The 23,893-nt window shown below is 42.9% G+C and overlaps 1 protein-coding gene across 1 annotated transcript; it reads right to left on the reverse strand.

Annotated features, from left to right (window-relative positions):
• Positions 1 to 1,620: 1,620 nt before the first annotated feature.
• On the reverse strand, positions 1,621 to 2,568 carry LOC128051122 (olfactory receptor 1361-like). Its single transcript, XM_052643612.1, has one exon. The coding sequence runs from the start codon at positions 2,566 to 2,568 to the stop codon at positions 1,621 to 1,623; it is 948 nt and encodes a 315-aa protein (XP_052499572.1).
• Between the last annotated feature and the right edge of the window lie 21,325 nt (positions 2,569 to 23,893).

The raw sequence follows: 23,893 nt of genomic DNA on the forward strand, positions 1-23,893 counted from the left end.
TTTGGAAAGAAGACTGTTGCAGATATAAAGGGGCTTCCCTGAAGGCTCAGCGGTAAAGAATCTGGCTGCAATGCAGGAGACACAGGGGATGCGTGTTCGATCCCTGGGTAGGGAAGATCCCCTGAAGTAGGAAACGACACCCCACTCCAGTATTCTTGCCTGGAAGATTGCATGGATAGAGGAGCCTGGCGGGCTACAGTCCAGGGGGTCACAAAGAGTCAGTCATGACAGAGTGCCTGAGCGCCCATGCATGCAGATATAAGGGTTAAGGTGAGCTCATATTAGAGTACAACAGATTCCTAATCCAGAGTAACTGGTGTCCTTATCAAGAGAGAATATTTAGAGACGGACACGCACACAGGGAAAACGACACGTAAAGATGAAAGCAGGTATCTACAGGGCAGGGACACCAAAGAGAGCTAGTGAACCACCAGGTGGGGAGAGAGGCATGGAAGAGATGCTGGCTTAAGCCGCAGAAGAAAGCCACCTGCCAGTGCCTTGATTTCAGACTGAGGGTCTCCAGAGGTGCAAGACAATAAAGTTCTTTTATTTAAGCCATGTGTTGACAGTTTGTGGTATTTTGTTATAGAAACCCTAATATAGCAAATAGGCTATGCATCCTAACTAATACAAAAATTAGTATCAGAAGTGGAGTGTTCTAATCACAGAAATAAAAAATTAGTTGCACTCGTCTAGTGACCCGGGGGCAAGGACACAGAGATTGCAGACTGGAAAGCTGGTGAGCCTTGTTATGCCAGAGACCAGTGTTTGGCAATGTCGTCACCTGGTGTAACCTACCGGAAACGTAGACCGTAGGCCTACTGAGTCTGTGATTCTCGAAGTGATTGGGAAGAGTGAGAACACCACCATAAGCTGGCTGCTCCTTGCTGCTTGCCTCAAGGAATCGCAGGAAAGAGGTGATCTGGCCCAAGAACAAGCCAGTTTTGAAAGTCAGCAATACCACATGATCAGAAGAGCCAGCAACTTTCTCTTCTCTCAAACAGTTTAAATAGGAATTTTGCCTCATCCCCGAGGCTATTATTTCAAATGACTATTAACAGAGAACGACAAAGATGTAGGTAGTTCAAGAAACCAAATACTGTAAATTAAATAGACTTAAGAAGTTTGGCTAGGAAAAAAAAAACTGTATATGGTTCCTAGCAACTAGAAGTACTAGACCAAATGTCTGCTGTTTTTTGAAGGAACTCTATTGCTAAAAAATCCGAGAATCTGCAAAACTTTACACCCTTTGAGTTTTTGCCTTGGTGCCTCTGTGTTACAGCAGCTTAACCTGACCTTAACACAAAGTAGCACTTGAATCCTGGTCTCTCTGGTTTCTAGAGCACCTCCTTTTAACCATGATGCATTCTTTAGACTTCATTTTAAGCGCCACAAGGTTGGAGAGTTTGTTTGTCCCTTGCCAGACTCTTGAAAGAGTTTAAATAGTAACCAACCAATAGTAACATGTAACAGATGTTCAATAAATATCTGTTGGAAGGATAAAGTAATAAACCAATGAACCAAGAGTGAAATGTAGGAACTATCTAAGATTGGGACTGTGCAGGAAAGTTCAGGACAGATGGGTGCTGAATTGGACACTCAGAAGTCGCAATGCTGTGGTCACTGAATAAAAAGTGGCCTCCTGCTGATGAGGGCCCCCAAGGCGCCCTTCATGTCGCTGTTGCGTAGGCTGTAGATGAAGGGGTTCAGCATGGGAGTAACCACAGTGTACATCACTGCAGCAGCTGTGTCCTTCTGGGCTGTGTGGGAGGACATGGGGCTGAAATAAACCCCAATGATGGTGCCGTAGAACAGGGACACCACAGAGAGATGAGAGCCACAGGTAGAGAAAGCCTTCCACTTGCCCCTCGTGGACGGGATCCTCAACACGGCAGCAAAGATGTGCGTGTAGGAGACCAAGATGCCCACAAAGGGGGCGATGATAGGCAGGGCGCCCACAGTGTATAACATAGCATTGTTGAGAAAGGTGTCAGAGCAGGCGAGCTTCAGCAGAGGGCTCAGGTCACAGAAGAAACTGGGGATCCGGTTGTGGGTGCAGAATGAGAGACGGGTCAGTAATACTGTGTGGGTCAGGGCATTCCCCAAGGCTGCAGTCCAGGACGCTGCCACCAGGAGGCTACAGAGCTGTGGTGTCACAGACAGGGCATAGTGTAGAGGGTGACAGATGGCCACATAGCGGTCATAGGCCATGGCGGTCAGCAGGAAGCTGTCGATGCCGGCGAACCAGATGAAGAAGAACATCTGGGCCAGGCAGCCAGCATAAGGAATCCCTTTGTGTCCTGACACGTGGTTGGCCAGCATCTTGGGGATAGTGGTGGAGGTGAAGCAAATGTCCACGAAGGCCAGGTTGGCCAGGAAGAAGTACATGGGCGTGTGGAGCTGGACGTCATTGGCGATGGCCAGGATAATGGACAGGTTCCCCAGCTGCGTGACCAGGTACATGCTCAGGAAGAGGATGAACAGCAGCTGCTGTTGCTTGGGGTCCTCCGAGAGGCCCAGGAGCAGGAACTCAGAGACCAGGGTGAGATTAGCCCCAGTTTCAGCCATCCTGAATCAATCAGAAAGGAAACAGAGGAGCTGTCCCGGGTCCTGGTCAAGGCCAGCCCCTCTTTTGCACCCTGGATCTCATCCCCTCTCCTTAGTTCAGCTGTTCATCACTTCTTCCCACTCTTTCCTGCCGCTGAATCCCCCCACCCATTTGCTGGATCATTTCCATCAGTAAACACACCATTCATTCTTCACAGCCCACCTGCAGGGTGTCACTCACAACTTGGTGGACAGCTCCTAAGCACACTGACCATCTCTTACCTCTCCCACCCGTGTCTCTGTGCACCAAGGCTTTATCTGATCACTGGAGCAGGGTTAACCTGCACACGGTGTAACGAGGACGTGCTGGCAGTTGGCATCCCAAGAAGGACTTTTGGCTAGTGAGGGACTGGGCTTGTTGGGTGAGTGTCCCAACTTTATCCCTTCTGAGTGAGGCAGCTCTGGGGTGTGCTCTCACAAGGATCCCTATTCATCCACACCTTCTTACCCCAAACACTCACTGAGTCTTCTGGAATTATTTTCCAAATAAATATTTGCACTCAAGTTCTTGATTCAGAATCTGCTTTGGGGAGAACTCAAATTAAGATGGCTCAGTGGAGAAGAACCCATCTACCATGCAGGAGCTGCAGGAGAGGCGGGTTCAATCCCTGGGTTGGGAAGATCCCCTGGAGGTGGAAATGGCCACCCATTCCAGTATTCTTACTGGGATAATCCCACGGGCAGAAGAGCCAGGCAGACTACAGTCCATGGGGTCACAAAACATCAGACACAGCTTAGTGACTAGACAGCAACAACAACTGCAAGCAGTGTGTTGTGTGCTTAGAACATGCTTTGTGCTATACAAGATGTACCCATTTATCATTATCTTCATTTTTTGTATTTATTGGTATTTATTTTATTGGAGTATAACTGCTTTACAAGATTGTATGAGTTTCTGCTGTACAAAGAAGTGACTCTGCTATGCGTGTGTGCTGAGTCACTTCAGTTGTGTCCAACTCTTTGCGATGCTATGGACTGTGGCCTACCAGGCTCCTCTGTCCATGGGATTCTCCAGGTAAGAATACTGGAGTGTCAAGAGGGAGGGGACATATGTATACCTATGGCTGATTCATGTTGATGTTTGGCAGAAACAAACACGATTCTGTAAAGCAATTATCTTTCAATTAAATAAGCATAAAATAAAGAAAAATACTGGAGTGGGTTGCCATGCCTTCCTCCACAGGAGCTTCCCAACCTAGGGATTGAACCCGTGTCTCTTGCATCTCCTGCATTGACAGGTATATTCTTTACCACTAGCGCCACCTGGGGATCAGCTCTATGTATACATATACGCCCCCTCCCCGCGTCCCTCCCACTCGCGACCCCCCACCCCATGCCACCCCTCTAGATGGTTACAGAGAGCTAAGCCGAGCTCCTTGTGTTACACAGCAGCTTCCCACTAGCTGGCTCTTTTCACATGGCAGTGTATATACGTCAATCCTACTCTGACAGTTTGCCCCATCTTCTCCTTCCCCTCTTGTGTCCACGGATCTGTTCTCTACATCTACACCTCTATTCCTGCCCTGGAACTAAGCTCACCTGCATCGTTTTTCTAGATGCCACATATATGCCACAATAGCCAACATTTGTTTTTCTCTATCTGACTTGCTTCACTCTGTAAGACAGACTCTAGATCCATCCACTTCTCTACAAATGACCCACTTTCATTCCTCTTCAGTCTGAGTAAACATGACCTTCGACTTTTGAGGCTGGTCTTGGTTTCAAATAGTTAAGGTTTACTTTGGTTTTGATTGCTTGTGCCCTGTAGTTTTTGCCTAACTCGTAGGTGCAATGTTCTGATGATTATAAAGTCAAAAACTTAGAAGAAAATATGAAAAGAAAGCATGCAGAATGAAGAGGCAAAAATATTCTTATTGGGTATGGGTAATGTTCTTATCAAATATGGCAAACAGTACTCTGCTGTATTTGTGGATGGACAGAGAAGAAATGACATTCCCAGTGAATAGCAGTCTTGGAACATCTGATACTTGCAGAAGACTGGGCAACCTGGAACAGTTTTGTGACTGTGTAAGACTCACTAGAAACTATAACACTTAATTTATATTTTTAGAAGAAAAAAATGTTTTAAAAATAAAAATATGGGTAATTGGGACTTGGAGGTCCGCTGGCTGGGACATCATGCTTCTAATACAGGGGAATGGGGTCAATCCCTGAGGCATATCTGAGGTTATTGATGTTTCTCCCAGCAATCTTGATTCCAGTTTGTGCTTCATCCAGTCTGGCATTTAACATGATGTACTCTGCATATAAATTCAATAAGCAGGGTGACAATATACAGCCTTGACATACTCCTTTTCCTATTTGGAACCAGTCTGTTCCATGTCCAGTTCCAACTGTTGCTTCCTGACCTGGATTAAGAAGATGTGGTGTTTTACACACATATATATATACACACACATATGCAATGCAATATTATTCAACTATGAGAAAGAAGGACATCCTGCCATTTGCAACAACATAGATCTACCTTGAGAACCTTATGATAACTGAAACAAGCTGGACAGGGAAAGACAAATACTGCATGGTATCACTTATATGTGGAATCTTAAAAAGAAAAAGTTAAAAAAAGTTCTCAGCTTCTGTGAAGTCTAGCCCCTGTTGACCTCCGCCATCTCCATTTGTTCGCTGTCTCCCAGCCACACGGGTCTCTTGGTCCAAGACTGGTTCTGCCTCAGGCCCTTTGCACTTGCTGTTTTCTCTGCCTCAAAGGCTCTTCCTTCAGGACTTTGCTCCAGCTTCCACGAGTCATCTCAGATCCTTCTCTCTCCTGTAGATCAGTGTGCAGTGACTGCTCATTCCTTGGTCCTCTGATGACTTGTGTTCTCTGGACCTGGGGAGGGACCTTCCCTTTGAGCCCGTCTGCCTGCTGCCCTGTTCCTCTCCTCTCCTGCCCTGGGAGTCTACATGTCCTATTTCACTTTTTTGTTGATTCACCGACCACTTGTTGCACATCTTCACTGAGGTGTTCCCCAAGATGTGGCCAGTGATTCTGAGACGGTGACAAAGACAGAGTACCTCTCTCCACCTGCAATTCTACCTCAGAGGAATCATTTTGAAGGTGCACTCTAAGGCATGCTGAAGGAAGTTTGGAAAGAGAAGCATCCGTTCATGATAGAGGTACATCCATCAGCTACCATGTTCCCATTTGGTGGATGCTACTATAAATCCCAGGTGGTGCTAGTGGTAAAGAACCCCTCTGCCAATGCGGGAGAAAAGAGACGCGGGTTCAGTCTCAGGGTCGGGAAGATTCCCTGGAGGACAGCATGGCAATGCACTCCAGTATCACTGCCTGGAGGACCCCATGGACAGAGGAGCCTGCAGGCTACAGTCCAAAGTGTTGCAAAGAGTTGAACATGACTGAAACGACTTGGTGCTTAGCACACACTGTAAGTCACAGAAAGGGGGCAAACGTGGGACAGCTCGCACCAACCTGGATGAATGTCACAAGCATGAGGAAACCATCACGGAAGAATCCACGCAGAATAATGGCATGTATGAAGTGAAGTGAAGTCGCTCAGTTGTGTCCAACTCTTTGCGACCCCATGGACTGTAGTCTACCAGGCTCCTCTGTCCGTGGGATTTTCCAGGCAATAGTATTGGAGTGGATTGCTATTTCCTTCTCCAGGGGATCTTCCCAACCCAGGGATCGAACCCAGGTCTCCCGCATTGTAGACAGATGCTTTACCATCTGAGCCACCAGGGAATGCCATGTATATGTAAAGCTTCAAACGTGCAGCACAATTCTATATGTTTTTGGTGGACACATCCTGTGTAGTAAAGATGAAAAATGTGCATGGGAGTGATAGAGACTTGAATTAGGGTGTTGGTTATTTCAGCGATGGGGAGAGGAGAGGGGAGAGAGAGACAGACAAGCAGAGAGGGAGAAGAGGGAGAAGGGGGCAAACAAGAGCATGGGTGTAGGGAGTTGCACATGGATGCTCTACTTCTTAAGGTGAGTGATGAATATAGCTGTATCCCAGCATGACTTATGACCTACGCTTTTTTGTTTTGCATGCCTGATATATTACATGCAACACACACATGCACGCATGCACACACACACACACACGCATGACTGTCTGCATGTTCAGTTGCTCAGTTGTATCTGATTCTTTGCAACCCCATGGACTGTAGCCTGCCAGGCTTCTCTGTCCAGGGGATTCTCCAGGTAAGAGTGCTGGAGTGGGTTGCCACTTCCTCCTCCAGGGGATTTTCCTGACTCAGAGATCCAACCAGGGTCTCCTGCGTCTCCTGCATTGGTAGGCTGATTCTTCTCTACTGAGCCATCTGGGAAACCTATCATGGTCCCCTCCTATCCTCAAGGAACTCACTAGGAGAGAGAGGCCCTAGATGAGTGAGCAAGTAATGATGGATTCCACCCCATTCTCTGGTCAAGATCACTGTCTCTCGAACTCCCATCCCAAGGGTCCAGACACACCTCTTGGGTGTCCGTTTCTGCTGAGTGTGCCCAGGTCCCCACAAACCTTGTAGCAAACCCTGCTCAGTGTCTACCCTCAGTCCTGTTCTTTCACTGTACCCGAGCTTAGCAGTGACCCTGCTGATCACCCAGTCACTTGGGCCAGAGATTTGGGCGGCAGCCAGGTCTCCTTCAACCCCACTCGCATCAAACTGACAGTTTAACCTGCCCCGCTCTTTTCCCAACCCCTCCCCTCCTGCCCAGCACCCTACCAGATTCTCATCTTGTCACTGTTAGATTCCAAACCCAGCCCTTTTCTGGTCACTTTGGCTCCAGGCTGGCTCTTTGGGTTCAGCCTCCGCAATGGCCTCTACCAGGATGAGATGACCTGCTTCTCCCTAGCTTAAAAGCCTGCACTGGGTCCCTATCACTCTGCTACCAGTAGCTACCAGTCCTTTTAAAATTTTATTGATTTGTTTATCTTTACTGTGCCCTTGTTGCTTGCTGTAAATAGGGTTTCACTAGCTCCGTTCATGGGCTTCTCACTGCTGTGGCTTCTCTTGGGCTCAGAAGTGGTGGTGCATAGGCGTAGCTGCTCTGCAGCCTGTGGGATCCTCCTGGCTCGGGGACTGAACTCGTGTCTCCGGCATTGGCGGGTGGATTCTTAACCACTGGATTGCCACGGAGTCCCTTGCTAACATTTCTTGCATGCATGTGTGCTGAGTCGCTTCAGTGGGTCCCACTCTTTGCAATCCTATGGACTGTAGTCTATCAGGCTTCCCTGTCCAAGGGATTCTCCAGGCAAGCATACTGGAGTGGGTTGCCATGCCCTCCTTCAGGGGATCTTCCCAACCCAGGGATCCAACCCAGGTCTCCTGTGTCTCCTGTATTGTAGGAAGTTTCTTTACCACTGAGCCACTGGGAAAGCCCAACTAACATTCTCACATGCTCCTTTTGCACCCAGCACCAAGACAAGGTATTCTACTTGTTTCCTCTTGCTTAATCCAAGATAGGCACTCTTATAGGATGAGGAGGCTTGGAGAGAATAGCCCATTACCCAGCATTTCACAGTCTCTCTTGCTCCAAACACGTGAGCCATGAACTTCCAGATGTTCCAGCTGGTTTTAGAAAAGGCAGAGGAACCAGAGATCAAATTGTCAACATCCAATGGATCATCAAAAAAGCAAGAGAGTTCCAGAAAAACATCTATTTCTGCCTTATTGACTATGCCAAAGCCTTTGACTGTGTGGATCACAATAAACTGGAATATTCTGAAAGAGATAGGAATACCAGACCACCTGACCTGCCTCTTTAGAAACTTGTATGCAGGTCGGGAAGCAACAGTTAGAACTGGACATGGAACAACAGACGGGTTCCAAATAGGAAAAGGAGTACATCAAGGCTGTATACTGTCACCCTGCTTATTTAACTTCTATGCAGAGTACATCATGAGAAACGCTGGACTGGAAGAAACACGAGCTGGAATCAAGATTGCTGGGAGAAATATCAATCACCTCAGATATGCAGATGACACCATCCCTATGGCAGAACATGAGAAACTAAAGAGCCTCTTGATGAAAATGAAAGATGAGAGTGAAAAAGTCGGCTTAAAGCTCAACATTCAGAAAACGAAGATCATGGCATCTGGTCCCATCACTTCATGGGAAATAGATGGGGAAACAGTGGAAACAGTGGCTGATTTTATTTTTCTGGTCTCCAAAATCACTGCAGATGGGGATTGCAGCCATGAAATTAAAAGACGCTTACTCCTTGGAGGGAAAGTTATGACCAACCTAGACAGTATATTAAAAAGCAGAGATATTACTTTGCCAGACTTCCCTGGTGGCTCAGAGGGTAAAGCGTCTGCCTACAGAGTGGGAGACTTGGGTTTGATCCCTGGGTCAGGAAGATCCTCTGGAGAGGGAAGTGGCAACACACTCCAGTACTCTTGCTGGAAAATCCCATGGACGGAGGAGCGTAGTAGGCTACAGTCCATAGGGTCGCAAAGAGTCAGACACGACTGAGCGACTTCAGTTTTACTTTGCCAACAAAGGTCCATCTAGTCAGGGCTATGGTTTTTCCAGTGGTCATGTATGGATGTGAGAATTGGACTATAAAGAAAGCTGAGCACCGAAGAATTGATGCTTTTGAACTGTGGTGTTGGAGAAGACTGTTGAGAGTCCCTTGGACTGCAAGGAGATCCAACCAGTCGCTCCTAAAGGAAATCAGTCCTGAATATTCATTGGAAGGACTGATGCTGAAGCTGAAACTCCAATACTTTGGTCACCTGATGTGAAGAGCTGACTCACTGGAAAAAACCCTGATGCTGGGAAAGACTGAAGGCAAGAGGAGAAGGGGAGGACACAGAATGAGATGGTTGGATGGCATCACCGTCTCAGTGGACATGGTTTGGGTGGACTCTGGGAGTTGGAGATGTTCAGGGAGGCCTGGTGTGCTGTGGTTCATGGAGTCGCAAAGAGTTGGACATGACTGAGCAAGTGAACTGAACTGAACTTGTTCCAAAGCTCTTAAAACTCTGCAATGAAGGACCCAGAATTTGGAACCTCTTAGCAGGCCTTGTGCACACAGGATGCTTCCTTTTTTTTTTTTTCCCTAATTTTTTATTTTGTATTGGAGTATAGTCAATTAACAATACTGTGATAGTTTCAAGCGGACAACAAAAGGACTTAGCCAGACTTACACATGTATCCATTCTCTCCCAAAGTCTCCTCCCATCCAGGCTGCCACATAACATTTGCTTCCCATTTTTTTGTACTCGTTATCCAGACTGGTGAACGGAGGCTCAGAGAGGCAAAGTCACTTCCCAAGGTCATTCAGCAGCCTGGCTGGAGAGGCACAGCCCCCGTCTTGCTGGTTTCTTTTTCTGTCTGCTTCCCTCTCTCCCCACTCACCTGTGGCAGGTGTCTCCTCTGGCTTTGGAGTTGCCTGGCAGGAGGTGACGCAGCTTTTGCTGGGAGAATTTCCTGGGTTGCCTGCCACATGGAGCAAGGTCTTTGGCCCCACAGAAGGGAGCAGGAGAAGCCGGCAGAGCCCAATGTACCGGCCATCCTCACCCCTCAGGCTCAGTCCCCCGTGTCTTGTTAGGGTGCCTGCTAATTGTCTGCTGCACACCCTGTCCCTGCTGGCTCGTCTCTTTGGGAAAGAGGGCGACCACGTCTAGTTCTGGGCTTTTTCTTTTACCCCTGAGCTCAGGATCAAGGTGACTCTGGGCCTCTTTGGGGGAACTCTGCAAGTTCTGGGCTCAGAGGACTTCCCCCCACTCTAGGGGACCTGTCTGACCGCTATCATACGTCCTTGCCTTCCCACTGCTGGGAACAATGGTTTGCAGATATTATTTCTTTTTTTAAAAACAACTTTTCATTTTGTATTGGAGTAAGCCAATTAACAAGGTTGTGACAGTCTCAGGTGAACAGTGAAGGGCCTCAGCCATACATATGCGTGTATCCATTCTCCCCCAAACTCCCCTCACCCAGGCTGCCGCATAAGATTGAGCAGAGTTCCATGTGCTGTAGAGTAGGTCCTTGTTGGTTACCCATGTTAAATATAGCAGTGTGTGTGTGTCTGTCCCAAACTCCCTAATTATCCCTTCCCACCACCCTTCCCCCTCCAGCAACTATCAGTTCCCTAAATTTATTCTCTATGTCCATGAGTCTCTCTCTGTTTTGTAAGTAAGTTCATGGGTATCATTTCTTTTTGGATTCGACATATAAGTTGTGTTATGTGTGATTTCTCCTTCTCTGCAAACGTTACTTGTTAATTGAGGTGAGATTCTCATGACATAAAAATGAACCATTATGGAGAAGAAAATGACAGCCCACTCCAGTACCCTTGCTTGGAAAATCCCATGGATAGAGGAGCCTGGTAGGCTACAGTCCATGGGGTCACAAAGAGTCAGACATGACTGAGCGAGGTCGCTTTCACTTTCACTTTCCTCACCTCCTACTCTTCTGTCTATAAAAGAAACTGGCATTCAGACCCAGATAAGATGACATGCTGGGGCACTAGCCTGCCATTTTCTAGGACGCCTAGCTTTCTAAATAAAGTTGTATTTCTTGCAAAAAAAAAAAAAAAAGAATTAACCATTAAAAAGTAAACAGTTCAATGACATTTAGCATGCTCATAATGTTGGGCAACCACCACCTCTGTTCAGTTCCCAAGCACTTTAACCCTCCTACAAGGGAACTTCATACCTATGAGTAGTCAATCCCCATTTCCCATCCCCCGACCCTAGAATCCATCTCTGTGGATTTACCTATTCTGGACATCTCACATAAATGGAATCATACAATGTGTAACCTTTTGCAACCGACTTCCTTCACTTAACATAGTGTTTTTGGGTTCATCTACGTTACGTGTGTGTGCGTGCTCAGTCCCGTCCAGCTCTTTGCAACCCCATGGGCTGTAGCCTGCCAGGATCCTCTGTCCATGAGACTTCCCAGGCAAAAATACTGTAGTGAGTTGCCATTTCCTTCTCCACATCTACACTGTAGCACGTTCCAATGCGACATTCCTTTTTATGTCTGAAAAATACTGCATTGTATGAATGGACCACACATAGTTTATCCATTCAGCAGTTGATGGACATTTGGGTACTTTCCACCTTTGGCTACTGTGACTGGTGCTGCTGTGAACTCTGGCTTACAGGCATCTGTTGGAGTCCCTGTTTTCAGTTCTTTTGGGTACATTCATAGAACCAGGATTGCTGGTTCATGTAGCAATTGCTTTCACATTTTGGCTATTGTAAATAATGCTGCTATGAACATGAGCATACACATATCTCTTCAAGACATTGCTTTCACTTCCTTTGGATATATATATATATATATATATATACACCCATAAGTGGAATTGCTGGGTCATATGGTAATTCTATTTTTAATTTTGTATGCCACAGTGGCTGTACCAATTTCTATTTCCACTGGCAGTGCACAAGAGTTCCAATTTCTTCCTATCCTCACTAACACTCATTTTAAACAAAATTACAGCCACCCTAATGGGTGGTATCATGATCTCTTTATTACCAAATTCAGACTAAATTGAAGAAAGTAGGGAAAACCGCTAGACCATTCAGGTGTGACCTAAATCAAATCTCTTATGATTATACAATGGAAGTGAGAATAGATTTAAGGGCCTAGATCTGATAGATAGAGTGTCTGATGAACTATGGAATGAGGTTCGTGACATTGTACAGGAGACAGGGATCAAGACCATCCCCATGGAAAAGAAATACAAAAAGGCAAAATGGCTGTCTGGGGAGGCCTTACAAATAGCTGTGAAAAGAAGAGAAGCGAAAAGCCAAGGAGAAAAGGAAAGATATAAGCATCTGAATGCAGAGTTCCAAAGAATAGGAAGAAGAGATAAGAAAGCCTTCTTCAGCGATCAATGCAAAGAAATAGAGGAAAAGAACAGAATGGGAAAGACTAGAGATCTCTTCAAGAAAATTAGAGATACCAAGGGAATATTTCATGCAAAGATGGGCTCAATAAAGGACAGAAATGGTCTGGACCTAACAGAAGCAGAAGATATTAAGAAGAGGTGGCAAGAATACATGGAAGAACTGTACAAAAAAGATCTTCATGACCCAGATAATCATGATGATGTGATCACTCATCTAGAGCCAGACATCTTGGCATGTGAAGTCAAGTGGGCCTTAGAAAGCATCACCATGAACAAAGAGAGTGGAGGTGATGGAATTCCAGTTGAGCTGTTTCAAATCCTGAAAGATGATGCTGTGAAAGTGCTATACTCAATATGCCAACAAATTTGGAAAACTCAGCAGTGGCCACAGGACTGGAAAAGGTCAGTTTTCATTCCAATCCCAAAGAAAGGCAATGCCAAAGAATGCTCAAACTACTGCACACTTGTACTCATCTCACATGCTAGTAGAGTATTGCTCAAAATTCTCCAAGCCAGGCTTCAGCAATACGTGAACCAAGAACTTCCTGATGTTCAAGCTGGATTTAGAAAAGGCAGAGGAACCAGAGATCAAATTGACAACATCCGCTGGATCATGGAAAAAGCAAGAGAGTTCCAGAAAAATATCTATTTCTGCTTTACTGACTATGCCAAAACCTTTGACTGTGTGGATCACAATAAACTGTGGAAAATTCTGAAAGAGATGGGAATACCAGAACACCTGACCTGCCTCTTGAGAAACTTGCATGCAGGTCAGGAAGCAACAGTTAGAACTGGACATGGAACAATAGACTGGTTCCAAATAGGAAAAGGAGTACGACAAGGCTATATATTGTCACCCTGCTTATTTAACTTATATGCAGAGTACATCATGAGAAACGCTGCACTGGAAGAAACGCAAGCTGGAATCAAGTTTGCCGGGAGAAATATCAATAACCTCAGATATGCAGATGACACCACCCTTGTGGCAGAAAGTGAAGAGGAGCTAAAAAGCCTCTTGATGAAAGTGAAAGAGGAGAGTGAAACAGTTGGCTTAAAGCTCAACATTCAGAAAACAAAGATCCTTGCATCCGGTCCCATCACTTCATGGCAAATAGATGGGGAAACAGTGGAAACAGCGTCAGACTTTATTTTTGGGGGCTCCAAAATCACTGCAGATGGTGACTGCGGCCATGAAATTAAAAGACACTTACTCCTTGGAAGAAAAGTTATGACCAACCTAGATAGCATATTCAAAAGCAGAGACATTACTTTGCTGACTAAGGTCCGTCTAGTCAAGGCTATGGTTTTTCCTGTGGTCATGTATGGATGTGAGAGTTGGACTGTGAAGAAGGCTGAGCACCGAAGCATTGATGCTTTTGAACTGTGGTGTTAGAGAAGACTCTTGAGAGTCCCTTGGACTGCAAGGAGATCCAACCAGTCCATTCTGAAAGAGATCAGCCCTGGGATTTCTTTGGAAGGAATGATGCTAAAGCTGAAACTGCAGTACTTTGGCCACCTCATGCGAAGAGTTGACTCTTGGGAAAAGACTCTGATGCTGGGAGGGATTGGGGGCAGGAGGAGAAGGGGACGACCAAGGATGAGATGGCTGGATGGCATCACAGACTCAATGGACACGAGTCTGAGTGAACTCCGGGAGTGGGTGATGGACAGGGAGGCGTGGCGTGCTGTGATTCATGGGGTCGCAAAGAGTTGGACACGACTGAGCGACTGAACTGAAGTGAATGGGTGGTATGAAGTGGTGTCTCATTGTGGTTGTGGCTCGCATTTCCATGATGAATAATCACTTTGACCATCTTTTATATTCCAAATAATTTTGAACTTGCATATCTATTGATAAAATATATTTGGGCACATACCCCCGACAATGTGTAGATTTAAAAACTAGTAGCATTATCAAGCAGAGAAGGCTATGGCACCCCTCTCCAGTACTCTTGCCTGGAAAATACCATGGATGGAGGAGCCTGGTAGGCTGCAGTCCATGGGGTCACTGAGAGTTGGACGCGAGTCAGTGACTTCACTTTCATGCATTGGAGAAGGAAATGGCAACCCACTCCAGTGTTCTTGCCTGGAGAATCCCAGGGATGGCGGAGCCTGGTGGGCTACTGTCAGTGGGGTCGCACAGAGTCGGACACGACTGAAGCAACTTAGCAGCAGCATTATCAACATTATAAAACAGGGCTCCCAAGTTTAAGTGAAAAAGGGAAGCTATTAGAATGAAATAAACTCATGGTTGCTTCAAAGCACCCTAACAGTAACACTGCCTGCCTGCTAAGTTGCTTCAGTCATGTCTGACTCTGCAAAGTTGTGGAGTATAGCCTGCCTGGCTTCCCTGTCCATGGGATTCTCCAGGCAAGAATACTGGAGTGGGTTGCCGTGCCCTCCTCTAGGGGAGCTTCCAGACCCGGGGATCGAATCCACATCTAGTGAGTCCTGCGTTGGCAAGCGTGTTCTTTACTGCTGGTGTCACCTGGGAAGCCCAACAGCAACACTGATATTAGCTAATACTTCAAGGTATCCTGGGACAAAGTTCATTCTTAAGGGTCATGGATGGAAATCTTTATTACAAATATGCTTTTTGACAATTGAAAATTGTTTGACTATTTCTGGTCACTGCTGGTTTCTTTGTCATTGCCTTTCCTCCTCACAATGTGTCTAACGTAGAGAGAAGACATTTTAGGGGTTGATAAGTCTCTGCCCACATTTTTGGGCCGGCATTAGGGTCCACCTGTGTTCTTTTATGTCACAGGAGTTATTTTTGATGATTGATTGAGATAAAAATGGATAATACAATGTATAGGTCTACCTGTTTGGGCACATGGAAACTGTTATGCATACCAAAAGAGGCTGAAAGCTAGAATCAGTCTATCAAAAATAAAAAATGCTAGTAAAATACATACTATTTTTTTTTTACACCTTTTAATTTTGAAATCATTTTAGACCCACATGAAAGTCAAAAATATAATACAGAGAGGTCCTATGTATCCTTCACTCAGCTTCCTACAATAAAACTTGTTACAATTATATCATTTTTTATATATATATATATATATATATATATATATATATACATATACATATACATTGGCGGAGGAAATGGCAACCCACTCCAGTATTCCTGCCTGGGAAATCCCATGGATGGAGGAGCCTGGGGAGCTACAGTCCATGGGTCACAAAGAGTTGGACACAGCTTAGCAACTGAAACAACAACCACAACATATGTTTACATATAATGAATTTAAATACAATAATGCATTATATATTTACATATAAATATCATGTGTAGTTACATGATCATAGGCAGTTATAAACACTGGGACATTGACATTGATACTATTAATTAACTAAAGACCTTATTTGGAATCCACCAATTTTAATATTCACGCAACTGCTTTGAAACACTCTGAAATTTTGTCACTTGTGTATATTCAAGTAACCACCACCACAATCAGGACACAACGCTGTTCCATCATCCAAAGGAACTCCCTCACGCTGCCTCTTTGTAATCAACACTCCCACACTTTCCTAATCCTTGGCAACCATAATCTGGCAATCACAACCCCCACAATTTTGTCATTTTGACAATGCTATGTAAATAATATTGTATAGACTTGTGACCTTTGAGGTTGGTTTCTTTTACTCAGCAAATACCCTAGAGAATCCTCCAGGTCATTACATGTTGTCAGTAGTTCGATCTTTTTTTTAATGCCAAGCAGCATTTCATTGTGTGGATGAACAGCTGTTTGTTGGAGGACATTCAAGTTGTTTCCTGCTTTTGGCTATTACAAATAAAGCTGCTCTGAATACTCATATGCACCAGCTTTCATTTCTTCAGGGTGAATACCTAGGATTAAGATTATTGGGTTATATGGTAGATGTAAGTTTGTAAGAAACTGTCAAACTCTTTTCCAAACCATTTTGCATTCCCGCCAGTAACCTATGAGACTTCTGATTACTCTGCATCCTTGTGAATGCTTGATTTTGTCAGTGTTTTATTTGAACCATTCTGGTAGGTGTGTAATGGCATTTCATTGTGACTTTAATTTGCATTTACCTAATGACTAACGATGTTGTACATCTTCTCATGTCCTTCTTTGTGTATTGTCTTTGGTGACGTGTACAGGTGTTCAAGTCTTTGTCCATTCTCTAATAATTATTATTAAAAAGTTTTTGGAAGGTAAAAATGAACGCAAAATGAAAGTTCTTCATTTCCTTTACATTCAGGACCACTATCCAGCATAATTCATCCTGTATTTGCAGGAATTCTTGCAAATGGAGCACTCCTAACCCACAAGTAACTTTCCAACTTAGGGACATTTTGTAGGAATGTTAAGAATGTGAAGTTGCTCAGTTGTGTCTGAGTCTTTGCGACCCCATTGACTGTAGCCTGCCAGGCTCCTCTGTCCATGGAATTTTCCAGGCAAGAATACTGGAGTGAGTTGCCATTTCCTTCTGCAGGGCGACGCAGGGGTTGAAACGGTTCTCCCACACTGCAGGCAGACTCTCTACCGTCTGAGCCACCAGGGAAGCCCTGGTGTTAAAGACAGCAATGAATGAAACCGATGTCCTACGAGTTTAAGAAGACAATTAATTCAAATACTTATTGATTTTGTTTTGTTCAGCTTGCTTTTATGTTTCCCATCATCAGATTGTGTGGTTTTTAATTTTTTCTTCGGGTGATGGAATATTTTCCGAATCTTCTAGAAAATCTACTGGCGCGGTGTTTGTACTGGCGCCTCCGAGCGTCCAAACTGGGAAATACGCTCTGTGAGCGTGTAGTTTATTTATTTATTTATTTTTGGCATTGAGTAAATTTTAATTTTAAACCCCAGTAATATTTTAACATTAAAATTCTATCAGCTTAGGGCGTAATAAACCTTCTATAGAACCAGGTTAGCAGATTTCTTTCTTTTTTTTTTTTTTCAGTTCTACAAGTTAACCTTTACTTTTATTTATTTATTTTTTAATAGTTTTTTATTTTTTTAATTTTAAAATCTTTAATTCTTACATGTGTTCCCAAACATGAACCCCCCTCCCACCTCCCTCCCCATAACATCTCTGTGGGTCATCCCCATGCACCAGCCCCAAGCATGCTGTATCCTGCGTCAGACATAGACTGGCGATTCAATTCTTACATGATAGTATACATGATAGAATGCCATTCTCCCAAATCATCCCACCCTCTCCCTCTCCCTCTGAGTCCAAAAGTCCGTTATACACAGCTGTGTCTTTTCTCCTGTCTTGCATACAGGGTCGTCATTGCCATCTTTCTAAATTCCATATATATGTGTTAGTATACTGTATTGGTGTTTTTCTTTCTGGCTTACGTCACTCTGTATAATCGGCTCCAGTTTCATCCATCTCATCAGAACTGAATCAAATGAATTCTTTTTAATGGCTGAGTAATACTCCATTGTGTATATGTACCACAGCTTTCTTATCCATTCATCTGCTGATGGACATCTAGGTTGTTTCCATGTCCTGGCTATTATAAACAGTGCTGCGATGAACATTGGGGTACATGTGTCTCTTTCAATTCTGGTTTCCTTGGTGTGTATGCCCAGCAGTGGGATTGCTGGGTCATAAGGGAGTTCTATTTGCAATTTTTTAAGGAATCTCCACACTGTTCTCCATAGTGGTTGTACTAGTTTGCATTCCCACCAACACTGTAGGAGGGTTCCCTTTTCTCCACACCCTCTCCAGCATTTATTGCTTGCAGATTTTTGGATCGCAGACATTCTGACTGGTGTGAAGTGGTACCTCATTGTGGTTTTGATTTGCATTTCTCTGATAATGAGTGATGTTGAGCATCTTTTCATGTGTTTGTTAGCCATCCGTATATCTTCTTTGGAGAAATGTCTATTTAGTTCTTTGGCCCATTTTTTGATTGGGTCGTTTATTTTTCTAGAGTTGAGCTGCATAAGTTGCTTGTATATTTTTGAGATTAGTTGTTTGTCAGTTGCTTCATTTGCTATTATTTTCTCCCATTCAGAAGGCTGTCTTTTCACCTTGCTTATATTTTCCTTTGTTGTGCAGAAGCTTTTAATTTTAATTAGATCCCATTTGTTTATTTTTGCTTTTATTTCCAGAATTCTGGGAGGTGGATCATAGAGGATCCTGCTGTGATTTATGTCTGAGAGTGTTTTGCCTATGTTTTCCTCTAGGAGTTTTATAGTTTCTGGTCTGACATTTAGATCTTTAATCCACTTTGAGTTTATTTTTGTGTGCGGTGTTAGAAAGTGATCTAGTTTCATTCTTTTACAAGTGGTTGACCAGTTTTCCCAGCACCACTTGTTAAAGAGATTGTCTTTACTCCATTGTATATTCTTGCCTCCTTTGTCAAAGATAAGGTGTCCATATGTGTGTGGATTTATCTCTGGGCTTTCTATTTTGTTCCATTGATCTATATTTCTGTCTTTGTGCCAGTACCATACTGTTTTGATGACTGTGGCTTTGTAGTAGAGCCTGAAGTCAGGCAAGTTGATTCCTCCAGTTCCATTCTTCTTTCTCAAGATTGCTTTGGCAATTCAAGGTTTTTTGTATTTCCATACAAATCTTGAAATTATTTGTTCTAGTTCTGTGAAAAATATGGCTGGTAGCTTGATAGGGATTGCATTGAATTTGTAAATTGCTTTGGGTAGTATACTCATGTTCACTATATTGATTCTTCTGATCCATGAACATGGTATATTTCTCCATCTATTAGTGTCCTCTTTGATTTCTTTCATCAGTGTTTTATAGTTTTCTATATATAGGTCTTTAGTTTCTTTGGGTAGATATATTCCTAAGTATTTTATTCTTTTCGTTGCAATGGTGAATGGAATTGTTTCCTTAATTTCTTTTTCTACTTTCTCATTATTGGTGTATAGGAATGCAAGGGATTTCTGTGTGTTGATTTTATATCCTGAAACTTTACTATATTCATTGATGAGCTCTAGTAATTTTCTGGTGGAGTCTTTAGGGTTTTCCATGTAGAGGATCATGTCATCTGCAAACAGTGAGAGTTTTACTTCTTCTTTTCCAATTTGGATTCCTTTTATTTCTTTTTCTGCTCTGATTGCTGTGGCCAAAACTTCCAGAACTATGTTGAATAGTAGTGGTGAAAGTGGACACCCTTGTCTTGTTCCTGACTTTAGGGGAAATGCTTTCAGTTTTTCACCATTGAGGATAATGTTTGCTGTGGGTTTGTCATATATAGCTTTTATTATGTTGAGGTATGTTTCTTCTATTCCTGCTTTCTGGAGAGTTTTTAGCATAAATGGATGTTGAATTTTGTCAAAGGCCTTCTCTGCATCTATTGAGATAATCATATGGTTTTTATTTTTCAATTGGTTAATGTGGTGAATTACATTGATTGATTTGCAGATATTGAAGAATCCTTGCATCCCTGGGATAAAGCCCACTTGGTCATGGTGTATGATCTTTTTAATGTGTTGTTGGATTCTGATTGCTAGAATTTTGTTGAGGATTTTTGCATCTATGTTCATCAGTGAAATTGGCCTGTAGTTTTCTTTTTTTGTGGCATCTTTGTCAGGTTTTGGTATTAGGGTGATGGTGGCCTCATAGAATGAGTTTGGAAGTTTACCTTCCTCTGCAATTTTCTGGAAGAGTTTGAGTAGGATAGGTGTTAGCTCTTCTCGAAATTTTTGGTAGAATTCAGCTGTGAAGCCGTCTGGACCTGGGCTTTTGTTTGCTGGAAGATTTCTGATTACAGTTTCAATTTCCGTGCTTGTGATGGGTCTGTTAAGATTTTCTATTTCTTCCTGGTTCAGTTTTGGAAAATTGTACTTTTGTAAGAATTTGTCCATTTCTTCCACGTTGTCCATTTTATTGGCATACAACTGCTGATAGTAGTCTCTTATGATCCTTTGTATTTCTGTGTTGTCTGTTGTGATCTCTCCATTTTCATTTCTAATTTTATTGATTTGATTTTTCTCTCTTTGCTTCTTGATGAGTCTGGCTAGTGGTTTGTCAATTTTATTTATCCTTTCAAAGAACCAGCTTTTGGCTTTGTTGATTTTTGCTATGGTCTCTTTTGTTTCTTTTGCATTTATTTCTGCCCTAATTTTTAAGATTTCTTTCCTTCTACTAACTCTGGGGTTCTCCAATTCTTCCTTTTCTAGTTGCTTTAGTTGTAGAGTTAGGTTATCTATTTGACTTTTTTCTTGTTTCTTGAGGTATGCCTGTAGTGCTATGAACTTTCCTCTTAGCACTGCTTTTATAGTGTCCCACAGGTTTTGGGTTGTTGTGTTTTCATTTTCATTAGTTTCTATGCATATTTTGATTTCTTTTTTGATTTCTTCTGTGATTTGTTGGTTATTCAGAAGTGTGTTGTTCAACCTCCATATGTTGGAATTTTTAGTAGTTTTTCTCCTGTAATTGAGATCTAATCTTAATGCATTATGGTCACAAAAGATGCTTGGAATGATTTCGATTTTTTTGAATTTATCAAGTTTAGATTTATGGCCCAGGATGTGATCTATCCTGGAGAAGGTTCCATGAGCACTTGAGAAAAAGGTGAAATTCATTGTTTTGGGGTGAAATGTCCTATAGATATCAATTAGGTCTAATTGATCTAATGTATCATTTAAAGTTTGCGTTTCTTTGTTAATTTTCTGTTTAGTTGATCTGTCCATAGGTGTGAGTGGGGTATTAAAGTCTCCCACTATTATTGTGTTATTGTTGATTTCCCCTTTCATACTTGTTAGCATTTGTCTTACATATTGCGGTGCTCCTATATTGGGCGCATATATATTTATAATTGTTATATCTTCTTCTTGGATTGATCCTTTGATCATTATGTAGTGGCCTTCTTTGTCTCTTTTCACAGCCTTTGTTTTAAAGTCTATTTTATCAGATATGAGTATTGCCACTCCTGCTTTCTTTTGGTCTCTATTTGCGTGGTATATCTTTTTCCAGCCATTCACTTTCAGTCTGTATGTGTCCCTTGTTTTGAGGTGGGTCTCTTGTAAGCAGCATATAGAGGGGTCTTATTTTTGTATCCATTCGGCCAGTCTTTGCCTTTTGGTTGGGGCGTTCAACCCATTTACGTTTAAGGTAATTATTGATAAGTATGATCCCGTTACCATTTACTCTATTGTTTTGGGTTTGGGTTTATACACCCTTTTTGTGTTTCCTGTCTAGAGAAGATCCTTTAGCATTTGTTGGAGAGCTGGTTTGGTGGTGCTGAATTCTCTCAGCTTTTGCTTGTCTGTAAAGCTTTTGATTTCTCCTTCGTATTTGAATGAGATCCTTGCTGGGTACAGTAATCTGGGCTGTAGGTTATTGTCTTTCATAACTTTAACTATGTCTTGCCATTCCCTCCTGGCCTGAAGAGTTTCTATTGAAAGATCAGCTGTTATCCTTATGGGAATCCCCTTGTGTGTTATTTGTTGTTTTTCCCTTGCTGCTTTTAGTATTTGTTCTTTGTGTTTGATCTTTGTTAATTTGATTAATATGTGTCTTGGGGTGTTTCACCTTGGGTTTATCCTATTTGGAACTCTCTGTGTTTCTTGGACTTGGGTGATTATTTCCTTCCCCATTTTAGGGAAGTTTTCAACTATTATCTCCTCAAGGATTTTCTCATGATCTTTCTTTCTGTCTTCTTCTTCTGGGACTCCTATAATTCGAATGTTGGAGTGTTTCATATTGTCCTGGAGGTCTCTGAGATTGTCCTCGTTTCTTTTAATTCGTTTTTCTTGTTTCCTCTCTGATTCATTTATTTCTACCATTCTATCTTCTATTTCACTAATCCTATCTTCTGCCTCCGTTATTCTACTATTTGTTGCCTCCAGAGTGTTTCTGATCTCATTTATTGCATTATTCATTATATTTTGACTCTTTTTTATTTCTTCTAGGTCCTTGTTAAACTTTTCTTGCATCTTCTCAATCCTTGTCTCTAGGCTATTTATCTGTGATTCCATTTTGATTTCAAGATTTTGGATCATTTTCACTATCAATATTTGGAATTCCTTCTCAGGTAGATTCCCTACTTCTTCCTCTTTTGTTTGGTTTGGTGGGCAACTCTCCTGTTCCTTTACCTGCTGAGTATTCCTCTGTCTCTTCATCTTGGTTATATTGCTGCGTTTGGGGTGGCCTTTTTATATTCTGGTAATTTGTGGAGTTCTCTTTATTATGGAGCTTCCTCACTGTGGGTGGGGTTCTATCAGTGGCTTGTCAAGGTTTCCTGGTTAGGGAGGCTTGTGTTGGAGTTCTGGTGGGTGGAGCTGGGTTTCTTCTCTCTGGAGTGCAGTGGAGTGACCAGTAATGGGTTATGAGACGTCAAAGGTTTTGGAATAATTTTGAGCTGCCTGTATATTGAAGCTCAGGGGAGTGTTCCTGTGTTGCTGGAGAATTTGAGTGGTATGTCTTGTTTTGGAACTTGTTGGCCCTTGGGTGGAGCTTGGTTTCAGTGTAGGTATGAAGGCATTTGATGAGCTCCTATTGCTTAATGTTCCCTGAATTCAAGAGTTCTCTAATGTTTTCAGGCTTTGGATTTAAGCCTCCTGCTTCTGGTTTTCAGTTTTATTTTTACAGTAGCCTCTAGACTTCTCCATCTATACAGCACCGATGATAAAACATCTAGGTTAAAGATGAAAAGTTTCTCCACATTGAGGGACACTCAGAGAGGTTCACTGAGTTACAAGGAGAAGAGAAGAGGGAGGGGGTAGTTAGAGGTAACTGGAATGAGATGCGGTGAGATCAAAAGAGGAGAGAGCAAGCTAGCCAGTAGTCACTTCCTTATGTGTGCTCTATAGTCTGGACCGCTCAGAGGTATTTACGGAGTTATACAGGGAAGAGGAGAGGGAGGAAGTAGACAGAGGTGACCAGGAGGATAAGAGAGAGGAATGAGAAGGAGAGAGACAAATCCTGCCAGTAACCAGTTCCTTAGGTGTTCTCCACCATCTGGAACACACAGAGATTCACAGAGTTGGATAGAGAAGAGATGGGGGAGAAAAGAGACAGAGGCCACCTGGTGGAGAAAAAGGAGAGTCCAAAGGAGGAGAGAGTGGTCAAGCCAGTAATCTCGCTCTCAGGTAAACTTGGGTAGTGAAGTTTGGGTTTTTAAATGTACAAAATTGACAACAAAAACCTAAGAGCAAAGATTAAAAATCTAGAGTAGAGGTTGGATTTTCAAAAATACAATATTAAAGAAAAGAAGCAGAAGGAAAAAGGAAGAAAGAAAAAAAAACCAAGAATTATTAAAAAAACAAACAAACAAACAAAACAAAACAAAACAAAAAAAACAAAAAACCACCAACAACCATCCAAAGGCTATATATGGTGTTTCCCTTAAAAAAAAAAAAAAAGTCTTTTTTTTTTTTTAAATAGTAATAGTAGGTTATAGAAATAAAATTTAGAGGAGAAATAGAAGACTTAACAATTTAAAAAAAAGTTAGAAAAAAAAATAAA

This window comes from Budorcas taxicolor, chromosome 7, assembly GCF_023091745.1.
Source record: "Budorcas taxicolor isolate Tak-1 chromosome 7, Takin1.1, whole genome shotgun sequence".
Taxonomy (NCBI): Eukaryota; Metazoa; Chordata; class Mammalia; order Artiodactyla; family Bovidae; genus Budorcas; species Budorcas taxicolor.

Bases quoted from the DNA above. Each gene is read 5' to 3' on its own strand.
- LOC128051122 (XM_052643612.1), bottom strand. From the start codon at position 2,568: ATGGCTGAAACTGGGGCTAATCTCACCCTGGTCTCTGAGTTCCTGCTC.